Source organism: Tyto alba, unplaced genomic scaffold (assembly GCF_018691265.1).
Source record: "Tyto alba isolate M040663 unplaced genomic scaffold, T.alba_DEE_v4.0 Super-Scaffold_7, whole genome shotgun sequence".
Taxonomy (NCBI): domain Eukaryota; kingdom Metazoa; phylum Chordata; class Aves; order Strigiformes; family Tytonidae; genus Tyto; species Tyto alba.
This window is the reverse complement of record NW_024881328.1, coordinates 22,508,853-22,531,092: the sequence shown is the minus strand read 5'-3', so window position 1 is coordinate 22,531,092 and position 22,240 is coordinate 22,508,853. Positions and strand designations below refer to the sequence as shown.

At 35.8% G+C, this 22,240-nt stretch overlaps 1 protein-coding gene across 7 annotated transcripts in view; it reads left to right on the top strand.

Moving 5' to 3' along the window:
* The window catches only part of LRP2 (LDL receptor related protein 2), a 172,931-nt gene that overhangs the window by 85,997 nt on the left and 64,694 nt on the right, over positions 1-22,240 (top strand). For 5 of the 7 annotated variants that reach the window (XM_032989751.2, XM_042784253.1, XM_032989749.2 and 2 more), the window contains 20 exons: positions 1,375-1,598; positions 2,388-2,594; positions 4,058-4,260; positions 4,892-5,032; positions 5,965-6,168; positions 7,048-7,240; positions 8,425-8,550; positions 8,843-8,973; positions 9,733-9,870; positions 10,740-11,021; positions 12,211-12,450; positions 13,074-13,193; positions 13,578-13,694; positions 14,415-14,792; positions 15,311-15,325; positions 15,692-15,940; positions 17,110-17,321; positions 17,811-17,995; positions 18,936-19,164; positions 20,228-20,405. In XM_032989751.2, coding sequence (XP_032845642.1) covers positions 1,375-1,598; positions 2,388-2,594; positions 4,058-4,260; positions 4,892-5,032; positions 5,965-6,168; positions 7,048-7,240; positions 8,425-8,550; positions 8,843-8,973; positions 9,733-9,870; positions 10,740-11,021; positions 12,211-12,450; positions 13,074-13,193; positions 13,578-13,694; positions 14,415-14,792; positions 15,311-15,325; positions 15,692-15,940; positions 17,110-17,321; positions 17,811-17,995; positions 18,936-19,164; positions 20,228-20,405 — 3,772 coding nt within the window. The remainder of the gene's footprint in view (positions 1-1,374; positions 1,599-2,387; positions 2,595-4,057; positions 4,261-4,891; positions 5,033-5,964; positions 6,169-7,047; positions 7,241-8,424; positions 8,551-8,842; positions 8,974-9,732; positions 9,871-10,739; positions 11,022-12,210; positions 12,451-13,073; positions 13,194-13,577; positions 13,695-14,414; positions 14,793-15,310; positions 15,326-15,691; positions 15,941-17,109; positions 17,322-17,810; positions 17,996-18,935; positions 19,165-20,227; positions 20,406-22,240) is intronic. The other 2 variants (XM_032989752.2, XM_032989750.2) reach the window with 2 other exon arrangements.

Here is a 22,240-nt window from a genome sequence, read left to right as displayed (position 1 = left end):
ACTGCAGTTGCATTGACAATGGCTAAATTAAGTCAGAGTCAAATCTGAACTTTCACAAGACTGGAGATTTATGGTATCTCGGTAAAAGATGTAAACAAAAGATAATATGGCTTTTTTTCACTGCACACCTCAGATGGCCAGGACTGCCTTTTTATCTGCCCAAATGTAGTTAAATTCTAACTAATTAATTAGGATTAATTAATCTAATTAAGTCCTAGCTAGAATAGCCAGGTGAAAACAATGCTGTTAAGAATTTTCTTATATGATGCATATTTCCATCTAATGTCTTAAAATAGAAGTAATATTGGGGGATTTTTTTTGTTTGTTTGGTTTTTTTTTTTGTTGTTGTTTTTTTTTTTAAGATTAAGATGTAAACTAAACCAGAAAATTGCGGGTTATGTTCTATGTCATCTTTATCTCATGTAATGTACTACCTGATAACCTAATGCCCATAAGATCTTCTGTCAACGAGGTTTCCAAAGAGCAGAATAGACACTTAAATGTCTTGCTTGATTACTGTTACCTGGACCTGAAGAATATTTAAAATGATACAACGGTTTCAGCTTTTATTTTTCTTGCATATAGTTACTTGTGGTAATCTGTATTTTCATTTTAAAACATTCCAATCTTCATGCTTTTGTTCCAAAAATGGGATAATGATTCCTATCTTTTCATATTACCCAGTGTTATAATCATATGATTCCTGTGTATATATAAAATTACCGTGTTTATACTGTTTGCTTCATGTAGCTCTGAGCTTGCTTGTAAAATAACAACACTATCTTCTTGAGCATGATGTTGTTAAAATCAGCCTTAAATAAAGGAGACCAGAAGCAATGCTGAGTCTTCTTTCTGCCAAGACAGAAAGCTTTCCCTTTCTTCACTTTGCAGTTTCCCCTTAGTGGTTGGTGCAGTAAGAGCTCCCCCTCTTGTTTCTGGTCACTGATGAGAGCTTTGCTAAAAAGTGTTCATTTCTTTTCAATTAATGAAAATACTGGGGTTTGCTAGATTCCAGGAAAGCAAGATGTACTTTCCTGTTTTTTTTTTTTGTTTTTTTGTTTTTTGTTTTTTGTTTTTTTTTTTTTTTTTAAATTCAGCAATTTGTCATGTTAGCTAAAGCACAAGGCTGGGTTGGTCTGTTACCTTGTCCATTTTGCAGAAATGCTAGTTGAGGGCAAGCTTCCTGTAGTTCTTCATTATTGTCCAAATTTTTGCAAAAAACCTTAAGCTAAGGAATAGCTTACTGGGTAACTTGGTTGTATCCAGTGGCCAGTTGTGGATCTGTGCTCAATGTGATGAAGCAGGACAAGTGCCATGTGTTTTGTGATTAGCAAAACATCATGTGGGCACTGACAATATTTGTATTGTTTTCAGGTTTTTTCTATTAATATTGATGGCTCTGATTTCCAAGAAGTTTTAAATGTTTCAGTTGACACACCTGAAAATCTAGCAGTGGATTGGGTTAACAATAAACTGTATGTGGTCGAGACCAGTGTGAACAGAATAGATATGGTTAACTTGGATGGAACAAACCGTGTGACTCTTATTGCTGAAAATCTTGGAAATCCGAGAGGAATAGCACTTGATCCAACTGTTGGGTAAGTGATACGTGTCAGGCAATGGTAAAAGATGTCAGAAATTCCTTTATTCCCATGCTAAAGAAGGAAAACTTAAGAAATAGCTAGGATGGTCATTTTAGAATCAGATATAAAATGTTTTAAACATTTACATTCTAATCTATTCTACACCTTAAATTGTTATAGGAGGGCTGTGCATTGCTTTTATTCCCAATGTGTGGAATCTGTTTTATGGCTAGAGCTGTATGTGCATGAGCAGCTCTGAAAACGGAAACTGGAATTGTCCTGCAGAAGAGTAGAAGTTATCCTGAAAGATTTCTGTTGTGATACCATCCATAGTTCTCCTACTGTCTGAAATAAAGTGGTGAAGCCAGGGAAGTTAGTGTCTCCCCAACTAACAGGCTTCAAAAATGTATATGGGCCATGAAAACTTAGATCCTCAGAGAACAACAAGAGGAACTTTATGCAACTTGTAGTGAAGGATGCTGCTTTCATGATGTATCTATTTGTCACTGGTTTATTTCTGGCACTACACTTAAGTCTGTATTTTACTAAGGAAACTCAGTTTTTTTGAGGTCTGCTGGGTGAAAGCATGTTTCTTTCTAGACTTGTTCTGTACAAGAAAATGAAAATTACTTCCTGGGCAGAAGGTATGAAGCGTGTTTTCATAGTATGCCAGCTGAGAATCAAGCTTTGCCCTGAAAGGGTGCTGGTTTTAAATTCCATGTAAAATGTTGTTTTTATGTAAAATCTCAAGGAAACATGGGACTTTTTTTTGTTTGTTTGTTTTGTTTTTTTTTTCCTTTATAGTTATTTGTTCTTCTCAGACTGGGATAGTCTGTCTGGTGATCCTAAAGTGGAAAGGGCCTTCATGGATGGCACAAACCGTCAGGATTTGATAAAAACAAAATTAGGCTGGCCTGCTGGAATAACTCTGGATATTGTGTCAAAGAGACTTTACTGGGTTGACAGCCGGTTTGATTACATTGAGACTGTAACTTATGATGGACTTCAAAGGTAGGAGAAATACTATTCCTTGGAGATTAAGATACACTGATTATTTTGTATCTAGTTCAAAGAAAGATTTGTCTAACGAGTTACACAATGGATGAAAATGACAACATAATGAATGTGATGCACCTTGATATCTATGGTGTCATGCTATTTCTAGACAATCTGTAATTCCTCTATAATTCTTTGCCCTTTTTCTACCTTGAATACTTACTGCAGTTCTCCTGTATTGTATTTTTTATAGTCTACCACTACAGTGCACATTTTTATAACATTTGCTTTTTATTATTTTTGAATTATATACATCCATCATCTTTTTCATGAATGAATTTATTTGAAATATTCCACTCCAAAGCACCACTTTGTGTAATGGGTATTAAGTGCTCTTCTTACATTTTATAAATCTTTGCTGTCAAAAATTAAGTCATCACTCACCCTATTGTGATGCTGGGGAAACTATATCACAGCATGCAGGAAAGGAGTCCTTGAGTTTTTATGGGACTGTGTCTTATACTATAATATTTAGAAACCTACTTATCTCTGCATCTGTGATTAGTCTCTGCTACTCAAGCACAAGAAAAAGAATTGTCCCCTTTAGCATACTTCCTAAATATTGACTTGAAAAACGGACCTCTGCTCATTTGACAGGTTTATTGCTCAATGTAGTTTTCTCTTACAAAATTATAAAAATGACGCTGGCATCTTTGCTCCTTTATCAGGGTTTAGTAAGGCAAGAATGTGTTTAGTAAAATCTCTGGGTTTTGGAGATAAAAACTTATCACTCACAGCAATATCAAAAATCTTGTAGATGTTATGCAAGTGGGCAAGAATCAATGGCATAGTCTGCAAAGAATGTTAAAATACAGCATACTGTCCGCTTATGTCACATCTTGCATGCCTACAGCATGAACCTAAATCACCTGGGAAACTGTTAGAGCTGTGGAATGTGTTTGATTTTGTAGACCTTCCTTCATGACTCCATGAAAATAATGTTATAGTGTTATTGTTATGTATTTTGTGAGGACTTAAATGTCTTTCCTAATATTTATCCAGAAAAACACGTTGACAGTATCTTGCATTGTTAATTTATTAGCATTTGGTTTGCTTTGGTTTTGCATGGGTGATGTCTTTGATTTCCTCTGTTTGGCCTCCTTCTCTAACCTTCTCTCAGTAATTATGAATCTTTTCCTGCATTTGTGAGTCATCGTCTTTACTTGCTGTGTTTTCTTGGAAATTGCTAACACTTTTGACTGCTCTCTTTTTACTGCTGTATCCTTTATGTGTATGTACCCTGTATGTTTAGCTTAATCTCTTCAGATCATTTGGTCCTTTTCATTTGTACTTTGGCAGCTTCTGTGTAGAAGCAAAAGCCAGTGAATGCATTAATAATCCTGTATCCTTTCCTCTGTTAATAAAGTTAATTTATAGATAATATTTTGTAAATAATTAAAAAAAAATTTTTATAACAGGAGAACAATAGCTCATGGAGGCTCACTGATTCCTCATCCATATGGAATCACTTTATTTGAACACAATGTTTATTTCACTGATTGGACCAAAATGGCAGTGGTGAAAGCTAACAAGTTTTCAGAATCCAACCCTCAAGTGATCTACCAGTCTTCACTGAGACCTTATGGAGTGACAGTTTACCATGCTGCCAGACAGCCATATGGTAAGACAGTAAGCAGATTATTAAGGGAGGTTTAGGAACTATTTTGCCAAAAATTGGTAAAAATTATGAGACTTATTTCGCTGTAAAGAACTAATAATTGCTATACATAAATTTGTATTGTAAAACTGGGCTGTTTTTTATCACACAGTGGTTTCATCCAGCTTCTGTAGCTAATGAACTGTCAAATGCAACATTTGAGTCGAGGGAATCTTATTAAATGTATTGATACTTAAAAGAGTCAGACTTGTGATTATGAGCAGTATAGGCATTTGGGACTTTTCTCCTCAACACTGCAATGAGAGTGCAGTTGGAAAAGGCTACTACTGTGAACTAATTCTGTGAGATACAATTCTGAAGTAGATCTATAGGCAGAAAACTGTAGCCCAGATTATGGCCTCAATGCTGTATGCTGAGTATCTATGTAGAGAGCTAAATACTTTGAATGCCAGTTATCTCTGATGTGATTTTGGTTCATTCCAGGGTAGAACTGGTGGTGTATGATTACCATGTGATGTAGTTCGCATAGAGTCCACATGATTTATTGTGGATGTTGAAAAAAATCCTAAAAAAACAATATAATGATGCTATTAGATCAATAGATAAAGTTATAATCCTATCTATTATTTTTCAGTCAGAAATCCTTGTGGGAGTAATAATGGGGGATGTGAACAGATCTGTGTTCTCAGCCACAAAACAGATAATGATGGACTAGGTTATCGCTGTAGGTGTATACTGGGCTTTGATCTACATGCAGATGGACGACATTGTGTTGGTAAGAAAATGCCTTATGATTGCTGTAAATAGCACTATTCCATTAACTCTAGAGTTATTTCCAGAACATCCTTCCTCTCTTCAATAGCTTTGTGGGTTAAATATGCCAAGGACTTCATGTTTTTCCATCTTGTTGACAGCTTTAAATGTAACCATTTCTGCTGATGTTCATTTCAAGCCACAACTTAAGCTTGCCACCTTTTATGAGCATTTTAAGAGAGATAAATACGGAATATGTATAGACAGCTGTATGATTAAGCTCTTAATCCTGAAATCAAGCATGGATGCTTGCTAATGTGTGGAATTTGCATTATTTTGAACCTGTTGGCCTGCTTTCATGTGCATCAATGTGCAGATTAGGCTGGGCATCTCCATTTGAACACATATGACAAGAACGAGAGATTCAGTTTTGGAGATGTGGGCTTCCACCAGCAATCTGCTGCTTTCTATTTGAGTGCAGAATTGTCACTGATGGGAGGTTTACCGTGTGTATCTATTGGCAAATTGAGCCAGATATGTTATCTATAGTTTTACTATTTGACCATGCATTTATCTGGCTAGCTTAGGTATAGTCTGGTTATATGGTGGCTCCACAAAGCCTGTGAGCATTGTTTTTTAATAGATGATTGTAAACAGGAGAGCACAGAAGATGATTTCTGCTTCCATAGGGATAATATTTTCTGTAAAGGTGTATTAGGACCACAGTAACAAAGCAAAAGGAATACCTGACCACACCCCATAAAATTCTGGGTTGGGTTTTGGTTTTCTTCTTCAGCTTTTAGATCTGTGTATGTTTAAATTTCTATTTTCTCATTCTTCTTTTTTCTATTTCCAGGCTGTTAGTGTTGCCAAAGGAAAATAAAGCTTTGCAGTTAATGCTGAATTGTCTCACCTTGTGAATAAGTAGATTGTGTCTGACCTTTTCTTTTGTAGCTGTGCAGCAGTTCCTGCTGTTTTCATCCCAACTGGCAGTTCGAGGGATCCCATTCAATCTCTCCACCCAGGAGGATGTGATCATACCTGTAACAGGGAGCCCTTCATACTTTGTTGGAATTGACTTCTGTGCTCAGGATGACACAATTTTTTTTTCAGACACAAGTAAAGACATGATCTATAAGCAGAAAACAGATGGTTCAGGTAAGAATCATTCTCAGGAACTGTAGAGTAGTTGTGGCAAGGGGAGTAGAAAATACATTTCTAAAAAGAAGCACAAGAAGTCACATTGTGAGATATACAGACATAAATCTCAGTGTCACCCCAGTAATCTGGAAAATGTTCATCAAAAATGTTTGTTCAACTCGTATTAAGCTTGTTGAAGTCTCCCGTTCTTTGACAAACTTGCTGAATGTGTTTGGGAATAAAATACTTGTAGCACTTCTCACAATTAGTATTTGTCATCAGCAGTCTGTTTATGCAGGCTAGTATGACTTTCAATAGTATGAAACTGAGTTTCTCTTTTTAATTTCCCTATTTCTAAAGCAGCATGTTTGTTCAGATAATATAATACAGAGCAAATAACATTATGGTTGTGAGATGTTTGGAAGTCCTATTGGTGGCAGTGTGAAGAATGTTTCTCTCCAGTTTATAATAATGATGAATTATATATTAAGTCAGGATATAGTCTTCTGAGCTTGCTTGCTGCCTTGGGTCAGTAATGGTAGACTGCAGCTGACCATTACTATGCAAAGAGTAGGTAAGGTCTGGCTGTTGAACAAGATGATGTTACTGATCTTCATTCATAAAACTCCTCTCAGTGTAAACTTAGTGACAGATTTTTCTCTTGTTTTTGGCTAGTCCTTATTTCTCCTCTTTTGGGTTTATGCTCCTGAACATATAACTCCTTCACCTGGAGCAAAGGGCACACCCCTCCTCTTGGTTATTAGTCTTAATATTAGGTAGCACAGAGGCAGCCTTTTTACCAAGGGAAACCACTAGTTTTGTGAATAGAATACTGCATTCATGTTATTTCCTCTGTTCCTAAACATTTACAATCATTATGTGTGTTACAAATTCTAGGAAGAGAAATCCTGACGGCTAATAGAGTGGAAAGTGTTGAAGATTTGGCCTTTGACTGGATCTCAAAGAATCTGTACTGGACAGACCCTCGATACAGGAGCATTAGTGTGATGAGGCTGGCAGATAAATCTAGGAGAGCTATTGTTCAGAATTTAAATAATCCTCGATCAATAGTGGTTCATCCTGTTATTGGGTAAATTTAGCTTTGATTCTCACTTGAAACTATATGAACAAATTTAAGGCTTAAGCAGAATTTGTGAGGTTGGATTTACATCTCATTCTGGATTTCTGTTTGAATTTGTTTCTTTTCCAAAATACCATCTCTTTTCAGTTCTCTTGTCTTTATTTTATTTGTTTTATTCTGGCCTAGGATTCAGCATCCAGAGGAAAGGCAAAGGTGATACAGATTGCACATGAAAGAAGCACCCAAAGGAATTTTCTTTAAAAGCAACAGTTTTTTTTCTTTTACTCCTGTGTGTTGATAAACAGTCAAAAGAACTTTGTTTCTTTGTATGACTCAGAAAGCTATTTCTCATAGTTGAAAGATAGTTTTCTAAATTATTTTTAATACACTTCCAGTTCCCAGAATGCTAACCTTGGTTCCTTTATTTTTTTTTACCTGAACTTCTTTATTTGAAGCCTATTAGATACTGCTGTCTGTATTTGATACAGACCTTACAATATGTGATTTTGCATACATAAAATGAAAACCTGATTTTCTTTGATGGGAATGGTTAGCTTCAACTTCAGTACTCTGTGTTATTTGGCCATTCCAAAACAGTGTTTCACAGCATAGTTCAGCTTCCTACCTCCATACTACTGAATTTCTTAATTCTTGGATATTGAATTTTCATGTTTAGTAACCAAATATACTATTTTGGAAGTAATCTCATAAGAGTAGTGTTGAACTTGGATCCTTGGGGATTCCAACCTTTTTTTGTTTGTTGCTTTGTAAAGTTATTTAACACTAGCTTCAAGTCTTTTACTGTAGGCAAAGTCAAAAGGACCAGGAGAAAGTTCTTTGTAATATTCATGCTTACTTCTAAGTATTATCTGGAAGATGCATTTTTGCTTGATTCTTCCTGTCAGTACTTAAGTGAAATCCGTAACAATTTTAACAAAGCTACAGATATTTTATATCTAAATGGACAAACTACTTCCAAAGACTTTGGAAGTTGTTGTACACAGGATAAATATTAATTGTTGGTACTGCTACCAATTGAGGAAAGGGAGATGGTCAACATAAAATTGTATTTTTTTAAGGTATTTGAAGATGTGGTGTAAAGAAGAATGTTTATGCTGTTCAAACATTTGCTCTGTTTAATTACATTATATGTATCATTGGGCTTATGTGTCTTCTGACATGTGTCCTTTCAGGTATATATTCTGGACGGATTGGTTCCGTCCTGCAAAAATCATGAGGGCCTGGAGCGATGGATCCCATGCCTTGCCAATTGTGAATACAACACTAGGCTGGCCTAATGGCCTAGCCATTGACTGGAGGTAAGGACAACACGGGAGAGAGAAGCTTTTTGAGCAAATGTTTCTTCCTTGAAATTGTTAGGGATTAAAAATAAAGGAACTGTGTCAGATTGCATGGACTGGCACTTCTGTATTGAAGACCTTATTTTTCAATTTGTTGAAAAGCCTGTAAAATGTAAGATTTTCTCAAAATCCCTCCCCACACACCCCAGTAGCCTCTTGTCAGGTTTAAGATTATTATATGAGAAAATGCTAGTGCTTCCTAATGAACATAGTGTCATTTGAAGAGATATAACATTTTCATTATTTCTAGTTCTCTAAGGCTGTACTGGGTGGATGCCTTTTTTGATAAAATTGAACACAGCACCTTTGATGGGCTGGACAGACGGACTCTTGAACATATTACTCAGATGACTCACCCATTTGGCCTTACTATCTTTGGAGGTAAGTCTGGCATTGAAAAATAGTATCTGTTGTTATCACAGATTTATTTTTTTTTCCTGTGATGATCTATGAGTATGTGAGATAAAATAGCATAGCCTTTGTAACACTGCTTTTTCTATAAACAGCACTGTTGAAAGTTTCTATTAAAAATATATATTTAGTACTTGCTCATTTTTAGGACTGTTTTTATGTATATTTGTGTTTAAATAATTTGAAGCAGTTCAGGTAACTCTTAGTGCAACAAGGCAGATATGCTGTACTACTTAGAGCTTCCAGGTTGGGCTACTCATGCTGGACAGGCAAGGTAAATCACCTCCCTAGAGATGATCAGCAATTTCAGGATTTTATTAATTGTATGTACAATTTATCACTGGATTTATGTTGTGTCTGAAGAAAAATGTCAGCATCTGACCCCTTTTGATTTTGTGCAAAAATATCTTCAAAAATACTCTAAAATTTTCTGGAAAATCGTCTTAATGAATGACTTCTAAAATTGCAGTGGGATTTGAAATGTCAGTTAAGTCTGTTGTATCTCAATTTAAGTGAAATCTGAGAGAGTCTGTTTTTCTAAGTTATGTCTGCCTATGACTCAAGGACTTTGACTGCATTAGTGATAAAAGTCCTTTTGTCTTCTTCACAAAACAGTTACTAAAGATTATTAAATTTACATGAAAATACTTTCATTTTTTTTTCATGATGCTTGATCTTTTATGTCATGTTGCGCTGTAATTGTTATATGTTAAATGTTTTTCAAAACAGGTTATGCCTATTTCACTGATTGGAGACTTGGTGGAATAGTTCGAGTGAGGAAGTCTGATGGAGGAGAAATGACTATTATTAGGAGAGGCATTAGTAACATTATGCATGTTAAAGCATACGATGCTCATTCTCAAATAGGTGAGCTCTGTTGTTGTACAGATGAAAGACATGAAATAGGGAATAAGAGACAAAATACCAGGACAGCAGGTCTTCACTCTCAATTTTAGAAATGGCTTTACTGAATCATAACTGACATGCAGGGGAGTCAGCCCCACCACTTGCAGTCATACATTGTATATTTCACGGGTTTGTGACTGTATGTAGTTTTCTTCCACCACTTCTGTTACTTTATTAAATAACCTTGTAAAATGAAATTATGATTCCGTTGTATTTGGTGTCATAAATTATAACCTTGTATTTCTCTTTTTTTGGCAGAAGTTCTAGTTAAACTGAACAATGTATTTTGAGGAATAGGGTTAATGTATATTAATCAAACCACTACTCTTAAAGTAATCACTGTGAATAAGTCTCTAATTTTTTCTTCTTTTCACTGCTGAATTCTATGCAATTCTATGATCTAAACCAAGGATTCAGTATGGTAGTTAATTTAGTAAAACAACCAATGCACTTATCAAACACATGACCAAACAGTGTGCTAAGGCTCACCACCTATTTGGTGTCCTATTTGCCTGGCTCAGACAAAGGTCCTCAATTGTGAGAATGTGTACTTGTTTCCAGACAGTTGCTGAAAATTGAATGAAATTTAAGACTATGTTCTTGGCTTCCATAAACATTTGTGTTGATGAAAAGTATATGGAATGTGGGACTTATGATTTACTACTACTGTTACTGTCAGTGAACTTGACCCTGTTTTGCAATGTATGCAAAATCAGGATTTGCTACAGCATCTTTTTTTGTAAAACACTCTTTTACAGCTACTATGCACTTCTGATAGTTCCCAAGCTGTTATCAGTAGTGTATACACTGATCTTCTCTCACTTTTGAAGGCTCTAACTACTGTAATAGAGGAGCAAATCCCAATGGAGACTGCAGCCATTTCTGCTTCCCAGTACCAAATTTTCAGAGAGTCTGTGGTTGTCCTTATGGCATGAAGCTGGCTTCAAATCAGCTGACATGTGTTGAAGATCCATCCAATGAGCCACCCACTTTGCAGTGTGGCTCCTACTCATTTTCCTGTGGTAATGGAAGATGTGTGCCTCGATACTATCAGTGTGATGGTGTTGATGACTGTCACGATAACAGTGATGAACAAAACTGTGGTTCTTTAAGTAAGTAATCCTTGTAATTTACGGTTAGTATTTGTTGTTTGCTGATCAAAAAGTTCGATGGCTCAGTCTGATTTTGTTGGAATAAATCCCCAGTTTTTTAAAGTTGCATCTGTGGATAAGTCCTGAAATGTACCTGGGAGTTTAGTTACTTTGGAAATTATTTGGATAACTCATGGGAATACAGAATTCAACACTGGCCACCTAAAGAATGCATGAAAATATTAATATCTCTCTAGTTCTCAAAATTCAATTTACAGAGTAACAAAAATTTATCTTCTAAAGAAAAAAGTCATCTTTACTCTTAATTTTTTGTAAATTCTGGAAGATATTGGAGTATCACTTGCTTGTCTTATTTAATGCATGGGGAGGTACAAACCATCTTAATAAAAATGAAGACATTTAAAAAATAGCACCATAAGAAAAATAACGAAACCGTATGCATTGTCTAACCTTTCTCTAAGATTAGAGCACCAACTTTTATTTCATTTAACATCTGAATAGAAATTTTACGGTTTTCATTATATTTAGGAACTTCTGAACTGTTTGTTACATTTGGATTTTTACAGTCGAGTGGATTAAAAGCACATTGGCATTTCCTGGTTTTACTGTAAAGTGTCTTGCACAAAATATTTTGTTGATCAAGTAAATCGAGAGAGCAGTGGGATAATTATAGTTGATAAGATATTGAAGAGTTCTTGTATTTTTATGACTTATTTGGTCCTTCTTTCTTCATAATTAATTATCTCTTTTAAATTACAAACAAGAAAATAGAATATATTAGTAAAATGTGCTCCTTAATGCATAGAACTAACTAGTATGACTAAGGTATAAACTCTATTAATTATTAGTGGGCTATTTTAGAATAACTAGAATGTGTTTTGAGGAAAAGGAAAGTATAAAGCAAATGGCTACTTGGATAAGTTATTTTTTTGTTCTTTATATTGTTTTGAAGTGATTAACAATTTAGGTTTTTATTGATTCTTGCAGCTTAAAAAAAAGCTTGTAAGCTATTCAGTTCTGCAGCACGTTGGCATGACAGATGTTTTCATTTTAAGCAATGTGGATTTTAGAATTTTATGCGTGTTTTAGACATTCTGTAAGTGTACTAAATGTACTGAATACTCAGGCAGGGAGGGCAAGTTTTGGAGATGTTTATAAAAGTATCCTCCTGTTTTGCTTTTTCATTTAGACAATACTTGTGCTTCATCAGCTTTTACCTGTGCCAGTGGACAGTGTATTCCTGGTCGCTGGCGTTGTGATAAACATAATGACTGTTTTGATGGCAGTGATGAATTGCATTGTCCTACACAAGGACCCACTTCATGCCCTGTAGCCCTGTTCACTTGTGATAATGGAAGATGTATACCTAGGATCTGGCTATGTGATACTGATAATGACTGTGGTGATGGGTCAGATGAAAAAAACTGCAGTGAGTATCACAACTGACTGTTGTTTTTTAAACAACTGTGTATGTCTACATAGATATATCTGTTGGTGTAAGCATGATAAATGAAATTAAGAAGAAAGAACTAATATCTAAGTTAGACTGATATTTTGCAGTCTGTAAGATGTGGAAAACTCATCTAATTTGAAATACCAGAGCCAAGTAGAATGCAGAAAAATAATTAAAAAAAATAGAAAGGGGTAAGTGTGATAGTTATGATCATGGTGCTGCATAATATCATCCACTGCAACTAAAGCTTGGATGTTCTAAGCACTTAATTCATGAGTGATCTCACTAATGACTAATGGTGTAGTCAGCTAATCTAGTCTGGAAGTTCTTCCCAGAAGTAAGACGGTAGTTTTTCCATATGCTTTCTTTAGCGTTATTTAACACTGAATGGAATCTTCTGTTTGTTTTGCATAAATCCAAGCCTACATATGAATAAACAATTACCTGATACTTATGTATTGCTGCTTGTAATTTATATGATTACTAATTGCTGCATTACATGCTGCAAGTTAGTGACAGTGTCTTCTACTGTCTCAGGATTATGCTGATTTCAGAAGAGATAAAAGAAACACATCTGCATTTATTGTCATTCTTAATAGCTTTTACAGGTACTTGTGAACCCAGGCAGTTTCAGTGTCCAGACCATCGCTGTATTGACCCATTCTATGTCTGTGATGGAGACAAAGACTGTATAGATGGTGCTGATGAGCGTGACTGCAGTAAGTGTAACTTAGTCTGTTGAACGCCTCTTTATTGCTTCCTCACTCTTGCCCCCTGAGGGGTCTTTGGTGACCTTATATTACCGGCACCAAGATAGCAGAATGCATAATAAACCTATCCATAAATGAACCATATTATGATGCTAGTTTTAGAATTTTAGTAAGCCCTTCGATCTCTAGGCTTGTTGCAGAGGGCTAAAATATGTTTCTTCTGTTTTCTGTAGATTCCAAGCTCACAGCATTTTCTGTGTCCCAGGGAAATCATGGACTTCAGTGGAACTTGGACTCCTGATCCCATATCTGACTTGGGCACCTGTAGAAAAATTGGGTGCAGTCTAGCTCTGTGAAATAAATAAATAACATAAGGTTTTTTTCATTTTGTAGTATATAACTGCAGTGCTACAGAGTTTAAATGTCTAAGTGGAGACCAGTGTATCAGCACTTACTACCAGTGTGATGGTGTTTTTGACTGTAATGATCACTCAGATGAGACTGATTGCCGTAAGTATTTTGATGTTGAAAGAAAGGCTTCACTTATTAGGTGATGCTTCTGAAAATTTCCTTTATCTGCCATATCAAATAATTGGCAATACTGTCCTTAAAACCTCAACGTTCTTTTTAGGGAAGGTTGTCTATAAATCATTTTTCTGAGCAGAAATTTCAAACACATTAATTTCCAGCTCAAGAGTAGATTTTTCTGGAAGAGTAGAGTTTGCGTTCCTTTTGAACCAAATGTTTTGTTTTACTTGGCACTTCAGTCTCAGGGTTTAAAAGAAAAATTCAGAAGCCTGTTCATCTAGAAAACTGAAAACCTTTATCCATGAGAGTTAGATTGAAACTTTTCCTTGAGTAATCTTTTACATTTAAGCTAGTTAAAATGTTGCATTGCAGGGCAGTGAAAACTAGTTTCAGCAAGAAATTTCGTATTGCTTTGGGCGTGTACCTAGATATCAAAATACATAGATATTAATATGTGCTTGCTCAAGATATAACAATAGTTGAATTGCCCTTTTCACCATATTAGAAAGTAGGACTTAAATTGGTCAGATTCTGAAATGTCATGTAGGTTGACTGACTATGATTCTATGGCTTGATCTAAAAGCAACACAGTTCTTAATAGTATTGTAACTGCTTATGGAAGAGATGAACTGAACATAGTGATTTTATTTTTTCTGTCTAAAATTGAAACAGCTTCTGAACTGTTGAATTTCATTGTTTTAGCTACAAGACCACCAGGGATGTGCCACCAAAATGAATTCCAGTGTCAATCAGATGGCAGTTGTGTTCCTGCTAACTGGGAATGTGATGGCCATCCTGACTGTGCGGATGGCTCAGATGAACATCATAGATGTCCTTCCAGGACCTGTCCTCCATCTCTTTTCCGCTGTGATAATGGCAACTGTGTTTATCGAGCATGGATCTGTGATGGTGATAATGACTGCAGGGATATGAGTGATGAGAGAGATTGTCCTACTCAGCCCTTCCGGTGCCCCAGCTGGCAATGGCAATGTCCAGGTCATAGTATCTGTGTGAATCTGAGCAAAGTATGTGATGATTCTGCAGATTGTCCTAATGGAGCTGATGAATCCCCACTGTGCAGTAAGTTACTGTTCAAGCATCTACTTTAGCCTACTATGTGCTACAGCTTCAGAAAGAAGTGGAATATTCAGCATGCTGGATTTAGTGCAGCAATATTTCTAGCTGAAATTGTAAGCATGCTGAAATTAGAACTCAAATTACTAAGTGGAACTTGCTTGTAGTGAAAAGAGACTATGATGATCACTGATGAGTTCATTAGCTATGTCCAATCATGTACTCTGAATTCAAATGTGACTTCCACTGACTTCCGTACAGGTTTTTATATAGCAATGTGTGGATGAGCCTTGTGTTCCTGAACACATTCACTAAAGCATGGTATGCTTTAAGATCAGATGAAATGTGATTCAGTCCTTAATATTTTCTTTTATATTTCTAACTTCAAAAATCATGAAAAAAATCTAGAAGTTCACGTGTAGCCAGAATTTGTATTTATGTTGATTAAGAGCTGATTTAAGCGTAACTTTTCTCTTTCTTTCCTTCTTTCTGCCTTCTTCTCTTTAATCAATGCACATTCTCAGATGAACCCCAGCCAGGTATGATTATAAATGATTTTAAATGTTTGTTTATTAATACAATTTTAGATTTGGAGTGGTACAGTACATTTTTGTAGATTTCTAGTTAGTTTTGAAAAATGTCTTAAATGCTTACACAGCTTTCTGTTTAGTGTTCATTTGATGGGATTCACTAGTATGTGCTGTGTAATCACCTGCCTTTATGTGCATTGTGTGTGTTCTATTTTATGTAAGGGCCTCAGTCCAGCCTCACATTGCATAACTGATGATTGTATAGTCATGTTATAGCAGCAGTCTTAGGCTAGTAATGCAAATGTGAAGTATTAAATTTAGCATAAGAAGCTTTTGTTACCTATTTGCTCATTTCCTTCCCCAACCCTATTTCAGATCAGGAGAGCTGCTCTGACAATAATGCTGGCTGCACTCATGAATGTATTCAAGGACCCTTTGGAGCTCAGTGTACATGTCCTATGGGATACCAGCTTGCAAATGACTCCAAGACATGTGAAGATATTAATGAATGTGACCCTCCAGGCTTTTGTAGTCAGCATTGTTACAATGAGAGAGGGTCTTTTAGGTGTTATTGTGATGAAGGATACATTCTAGAAAGCAATGGGAAGACTTGTAAAGCAGCAGGTGAGGAACATTGGTGTCAACTTAAAGAATGACAACAGTGTCTGGAAAATGTCCAGCTTTGCCATTTTCATATTGTTCTCTTTTAAAAGAGCTGATGTAAACAGCCATTTAAAGTTGTTCATGGCAGATGACCTTGAGTATTAAAACTGTCAGCTGAGGGGTTAACTGGAAGCTGTTATTTCCTTGAAATAATTTATGTAAATTAACACTGTAATTTTTAGTCCTGAAAGGGGTAAAAATAATATTCTGGAGAAAAGCAATGCCAGGCACCTGTAAGCCATAGGTCAAAATTTGCTCTTTATAACGTTCAGTGCTCACAGACTATTTAAGTCCCAGCCTTTCGGAAGACTGACCTAGCGCTTATGCCATACTTGCTCATTCCTAAAGAGCAGACAACACTGACACAGCCTAGCTGTCTGTTATTCTGCATCTGTTATATAGTGCACTGACAGCACAGAGGAGCCATATACCTAGTGGAATTTGTCACCACAGCTTTTCCTGGTTTAGGGATATACTTAGATTGTGGAAGACTCTTGCAATTTACCTGGCAAATAAGTTTGGCCCTTACAGGGAGTTTCGCATAGTTTGCTGTCTTTATGGTTACTACTCTTCAGCTGTTTTTCCGCAGCTTATCAGTGTAAGCTGCTGCACAGCAGTCTAACCACAGCAGCCTACGGCTCTTCTGTAATCTCTTTATTCTCCTCCCTGGTCCCCAGGCAGTCTAAAGTGGGGGAAAAAGGCAGTCTAGCTAAACAGGAAGAAGAGCTAGGCTGAGTAGAGTAACCGCTGGTACAAAGAACTTTGGGATTTGAGTCAGGACTGGGACCTGAGAGTGGCTTTTGGAGGAATGAGGATTGGACGTCAGCAGCAAACTGGTTGGACCATGGGGAAGGGAACCCAAGGTCCAGATATGAGACTGGAAGGGGAGTCTCGTAGAAAGAGTAAATGATGGAGAATAGGTGGAGAAAAGCCAAAGTAGATCCAAAAATACAGGATGGACAGACTGGATATGATAAAATAACTTGGTCTGAGAATTGATTTGAGTTTGTCCTTTCAGTATGTATCTCTGGATACAATAAAGTTATGTCAAATTACTCAGTGTTTCTTTTTCTTACAGAGTTACTGTTGAATAGCTTATTGGTTTATTTTAATTTATTTTCCTTTGACAGAGTCTGGGAATCTTCTTTTGCTAGTGGCAAGTCGTAACCAAATTGTTGTGGACAACATCACGTCTCAGTCACACAGTATTTATTCTCTAATTCGGGATGGGAGGAATATTGTGGCTATTGATTTTGATTCAATCACAGATCGTATCTTTTGGTCTGATACAACACAGGATAAAATTTGGAGTGCTTTTCAAAATGGGACTGACCGAAAAATAGTAAGTTTTGCTGAATTATTTTTGCCTCTTCATTGTGGAGAGAAAATGAAGACACTGTATCTGCAGTTAACAAAGGGGAAGAGGGAAATCCCAATATCATAAGAAGAGAGATAACAGACAAAATGAAACCACTTTGTAAATACTAAGCCAACACTTCATGTAGCTTTTTGAAAAAGGAAACTGAAGGCTTTCAAGAAGCATTTTAAACATCAGGCTATAAGTGGATTTTCCTGTTAGTAGATGCTATCTTCTTTAATAGACCCACTGAAGTTAGTAGGAGTGTTTGGGTATATGCTTTGTCAGTGCTTGCTTTGAATATGTACACTGTGAGTCATTCTGTATCAGATACCTAGAAAATGTTGGAGACTTGGTTCCCCATTTTCCATATCTATAGAAACGGAAAGGGTAAAAATTTAATATCAACTAGTTTGTTCTCTCTCTCTTCTTTTTTTTTTTTTTTTTTTTTTTTTAATTTTTGTTATTAAACAGGTGTTTGACAGTGGTGTCACCGTGACTGAAAGTATAGCAGTAGATTGGGTAGGTCGCAATCTTTACTGGACAGACTTTGTTCTGGAAACAATTGAAGTCTCTAAAATGGATGGGAGCCACAGGACTGTGCTGATTAGTGAAAATATAACAAACCCAAGGGGACTAGTATTAGATCCCAGAATTGAGTAAGATTTTTTTTTTTTAATGTTTTGTTTTGAAAAGATACACATTTTATATTGTAACAGTATTAAGATTTGAGATATGACCAAATGGTATTGTAACTGTAAATGACAAGTGAAAGATGAAACTTAAGACAATTTTTTTAGAAGTGTGTTTGCAGATTTGAGTTAATATTTAAAGTCATATGGTAACTATTTATAATCTGTTGCTCTGTTTCACTGTATCAAGTTGGGTTTTTCTCTGTAAAATAGCTTTTCCTACTTTTGTTTCCCAGTTAAGAACTATCAATTCAAAATTCTGATGTATCATTATCAGTTGGTGGTATACCGCAAACTTACATGTTAATATTAATGTGGTTTGCCTACCTGGCAAGGAACAAGGTCCTTCATAGCCCCATATCTAAAATAACATTAATATGGTATAGATAATTATCACAAAAGCACCTTCCCATTTCAGACAGCAAGTAGAATAGAGTAAATGGTGTGTTATGATTTGAACTGTTCATGTACAAGCTTCTACTGTTTTCTGAGGTCTTTGATGCCTTGAACTCTATTTAGTGCCAGGCACATGAGGGTCTCCAGTTATAGCACTGTTAACATTATCAGTGCACACCTGTAAAAGTACAAACACATATAAAATTATTATTTAGTAACTGGAGAATTAGGTTATAATCTATATCAAAAACCAGTGATAACAGTAGTTTGTATATGCTGCTATTATTGACAAATGAAAACAGCAGTAGAAGTGTTAAAAGAATTTTTACAACAGAAATTGTGGTAATATCTTAAGTAAACATATTGCTGAAATCAATAATTTCAGTATCATTCTGTAGGATTTTTCTTACAAAGATGGTTCTATTTTTTGGCTAGTGAGTCTTCATGTAATGTTTCTCAAGAAGCAGCCAGTTTTTTTGTCAGATTGGTAACCACAAGTTACTTTTTTCAGTGCTCATGTAATGTTCTGGACTGACTGGGGCCAAAACCCTCGAATTGAAAAAGCCAGCATGGATGGCAAAATGCGAACAGTGATTATTAACAATAAAATCTACTGGCCCAATGGACTCTCCATTGATTACCCAAATAAACTTCTCTATTTTGCTGATGCTTATCTTGATTATATCGATTTTTGTGATTACAATGGAAACAACAGACGACAGGTGGTTGCCAGTGATCTGGTAAGACATTAATAAGAGACCATTGCTTTCTCACATCCTTGCTGATAGTACTTAAAAACATGTTTGTACTGTCATAGACTTGAATGTATTTTTCTTCAAAATACTTGGGTGAAGCAGATGTAAGTGTTTTAGCTGCTTGCTACAGCTGGAAAAAGAATCACATATCCCATTCACAGTCTACAGGAGATCTTCAACAGAACCTGGAGTTGAGTGTACACTTAGTGCTTTAGATCATTGTCATTTGTTCTGTCTGCATGTGTGAAGACTAAAGGTGACACCTGACTCTGCTGTTACTAGCTGGTGCATTTGCTGTAGGCAAATACAGTACAAAGAAACTGGAAGAACTTTCCCTGTTGACCTTCTGTGAATGATGATTGCTACTGTTCTTGACAGCAGTGATGGGTTTTGTGCTGCCAGGGCTTGCTGTGTGCAGGACACTTCATGAAGATCATCCAGTGAAATGCTGCTGGCAGCTTGTAGCAGCGTCCATATACCAGCGCAATAGTTCAGATGTTCAGCTGGTGCACAGAGCTGGTATAAATAACCACATGTATATTTTCAAGAATTGAACCTTAGCGCTTTTATTTTTGACTAGAGAGACAATTCTTGTGAAATAGGAGCCAGTGCAGTCTTGTCCCACTCCTAGTTTTCTGAAATTTAGATAAGTCACCTTCTTCGACCCTCTGGTAAATTATAGAGGAGCTTATTAGAGATGCAAGATCTTGACAGGTCCATAACTCTCACTAGACATTTCCTCTTGTGCCCTTGAAAAACTACAGTTGCATCTTCCTTTCGGTTCCCTGTGTTCTGCCCTATAGTTAGACTGCTTTCTTAATTCTTCATGTACATCTCACAGGGTCTATTTAGCATTTTAACTTTAAAAAATTTATGTTTCCCCCATAATTCATGTCTTGTTTTCAGGCAATAGATAATGTTGATAATGTTTCATATTCTTTTTTTTTTTTTTTCTTTTAAATTTATGTTCAGCTCTGTTGTTACTTCATTGCAAGCTTTACATATACAAATCTCTAGAACTAAATTGGTAAACATCCTTGCCTTTTAGATATTGCAGCATCCACATGCTCTAACTGTCTTTGAAGATTTTGTTTACTGGAGTGACCGCTATACTAATCGAGTAATTCGGGCCAATAAATGGCATGGAGGAAACCAGACAGTTATGATTTATAACATTCACCAGCCTTTGGGGCTTGTGGCAGTCCATCCTATAAAGCAACCTAGTGGTAAGTCCAGCAAAACGACTTTGGTAATTACAAAAATAAGCCATGCAGTAATGTCATGTACAGGCACTCCTGGAATCAGTCTTGTCAGCAGATGGTCTGGGTTAAAACAACCAAATAATTCATACTGTTGACTTGCAACTGAAGGTCATTTCAGCCTGTCCAACCTGCTGAACCAGCCTGTCCAAGCTGGTGTTTAGAGAAAGTAACCAAGGCAGCATATAAGCTTAAAGACTATCCCCACAAAATAATAGGGAAGTAGTATGTGCCTTTTTCTTGCACTTTGTTTTGAATGTTTTTGTAAGAGAAATGGAGAACTTTTGGAAAGCATTTTAATTTTAAAAATTTGTCTCTGTCATACCAGACTCAGTTCCTTCTATGTTAATAATATAGTTTTTTTAGACAAGATTACTGTTATCAACCTTCTCTGAAAAAACTTTTACATTATTTTACTTAATGAAATAATAAATAAACCCCTTCATTGCATTCAAAATTACCTCTGTGATCATATGCAGGTGATCTTCTGCAGCTGCAAGACTGTAAAAAAAAAAAAAAAAAAGAATTTTTTTTTCCTTTCTCTTAGGTAGAATTATCTTCCAAATTGGAATTTTTGTCATTTCATGGCATGACTTGAAGAGTGGGAAATATATTGACACAAATATTGTTGTTCATTTTCTGCTACATTTCTTGTGTATGGAATGTTTCTGATTAATAAATATTACAATGACTTATATTTTTTTTTCTTGAAAACTTTCATACTGGTGAGGCCAGAGACTTGCATCTGAGAAGATGCTAGTAATTGCAGTGCTATATTTGTTTCGGAACAAAACCTTCCTCAGTCACATTCAGAGCTAAAGCCACCTAGCACTCTCACTGCAAATTGTTCAGTCACCAGAGGGTACCATTAATTTATACATCATAGTTCTGGTTTAAGAGGTTTTATTTTGTAATCCAGGGTTTAAAAAACTTTCTACCACTGGTGGAGAAAATAGTTTACTTTTCTTCATTGTATTAAATAAGTACGTTTTATGATTTTTCATTTAGAATTTTTCTGTTGTACTCCAAGTGGCCAAACAGAGAAGAAGGAAATAAAGTACCTGCAAAATAGCAAAACATACTAATGTTTTTAAATGAAGAAATAATTATTTTCTGATTAAAGTTCCAGATGCAGCATTAAAGCTGTCATCCACTCTCCTTTTTTGTAAATCATTAGATCTTGCACCTACTAGAGTTTAGATTTGTTATACTGATGAGATGAATAATTTTCTTACAGTTTGAATTCTGAGTTTATGCCTTTGTTTTATTGCCATCTTGCTAATTTGTTTTCAGTGCTTGTTAGTTTTTATATTAGGAGCAATTGTGTCATTACCTGGAACTTCCAAGCTTCTCAGAATAAGGCCTGCTGCAGTTGCTAAGGATATACTTAAAATCTGATTTTTATTTTCTTGTGAAGATGGTTCATCCTGAGAAATCATCTTCAGGAGCAAGTTTGTGGAAGTGATCTAAATGATTGAATTTTAGTGTATAGTAATAGTAGCAATCAGTAGAGAACCTTCTTCACTGTGTTTTTTACATTTTATAAGCTTAGACTGACAGTTTCAAAGTGATCCAAGAAATCATGCATTGAACTCCCACTACCTTTGAACGAGATGTAGGCAACTGTTTTATCTCTTTAGGTTTCTCTAAGAAACTTCAGTAAATCATTTAAATACTCCATCTAGAAGGGTTATAATAATTAAAAACTGAAAATCCTGCAGGCCTCCTGGTGTAGGCAAGAAAAGTTTGAAGAGGAGTTTGAAACATTTTCTACAATGCAAAAAATCTGAAAAGACCACTAT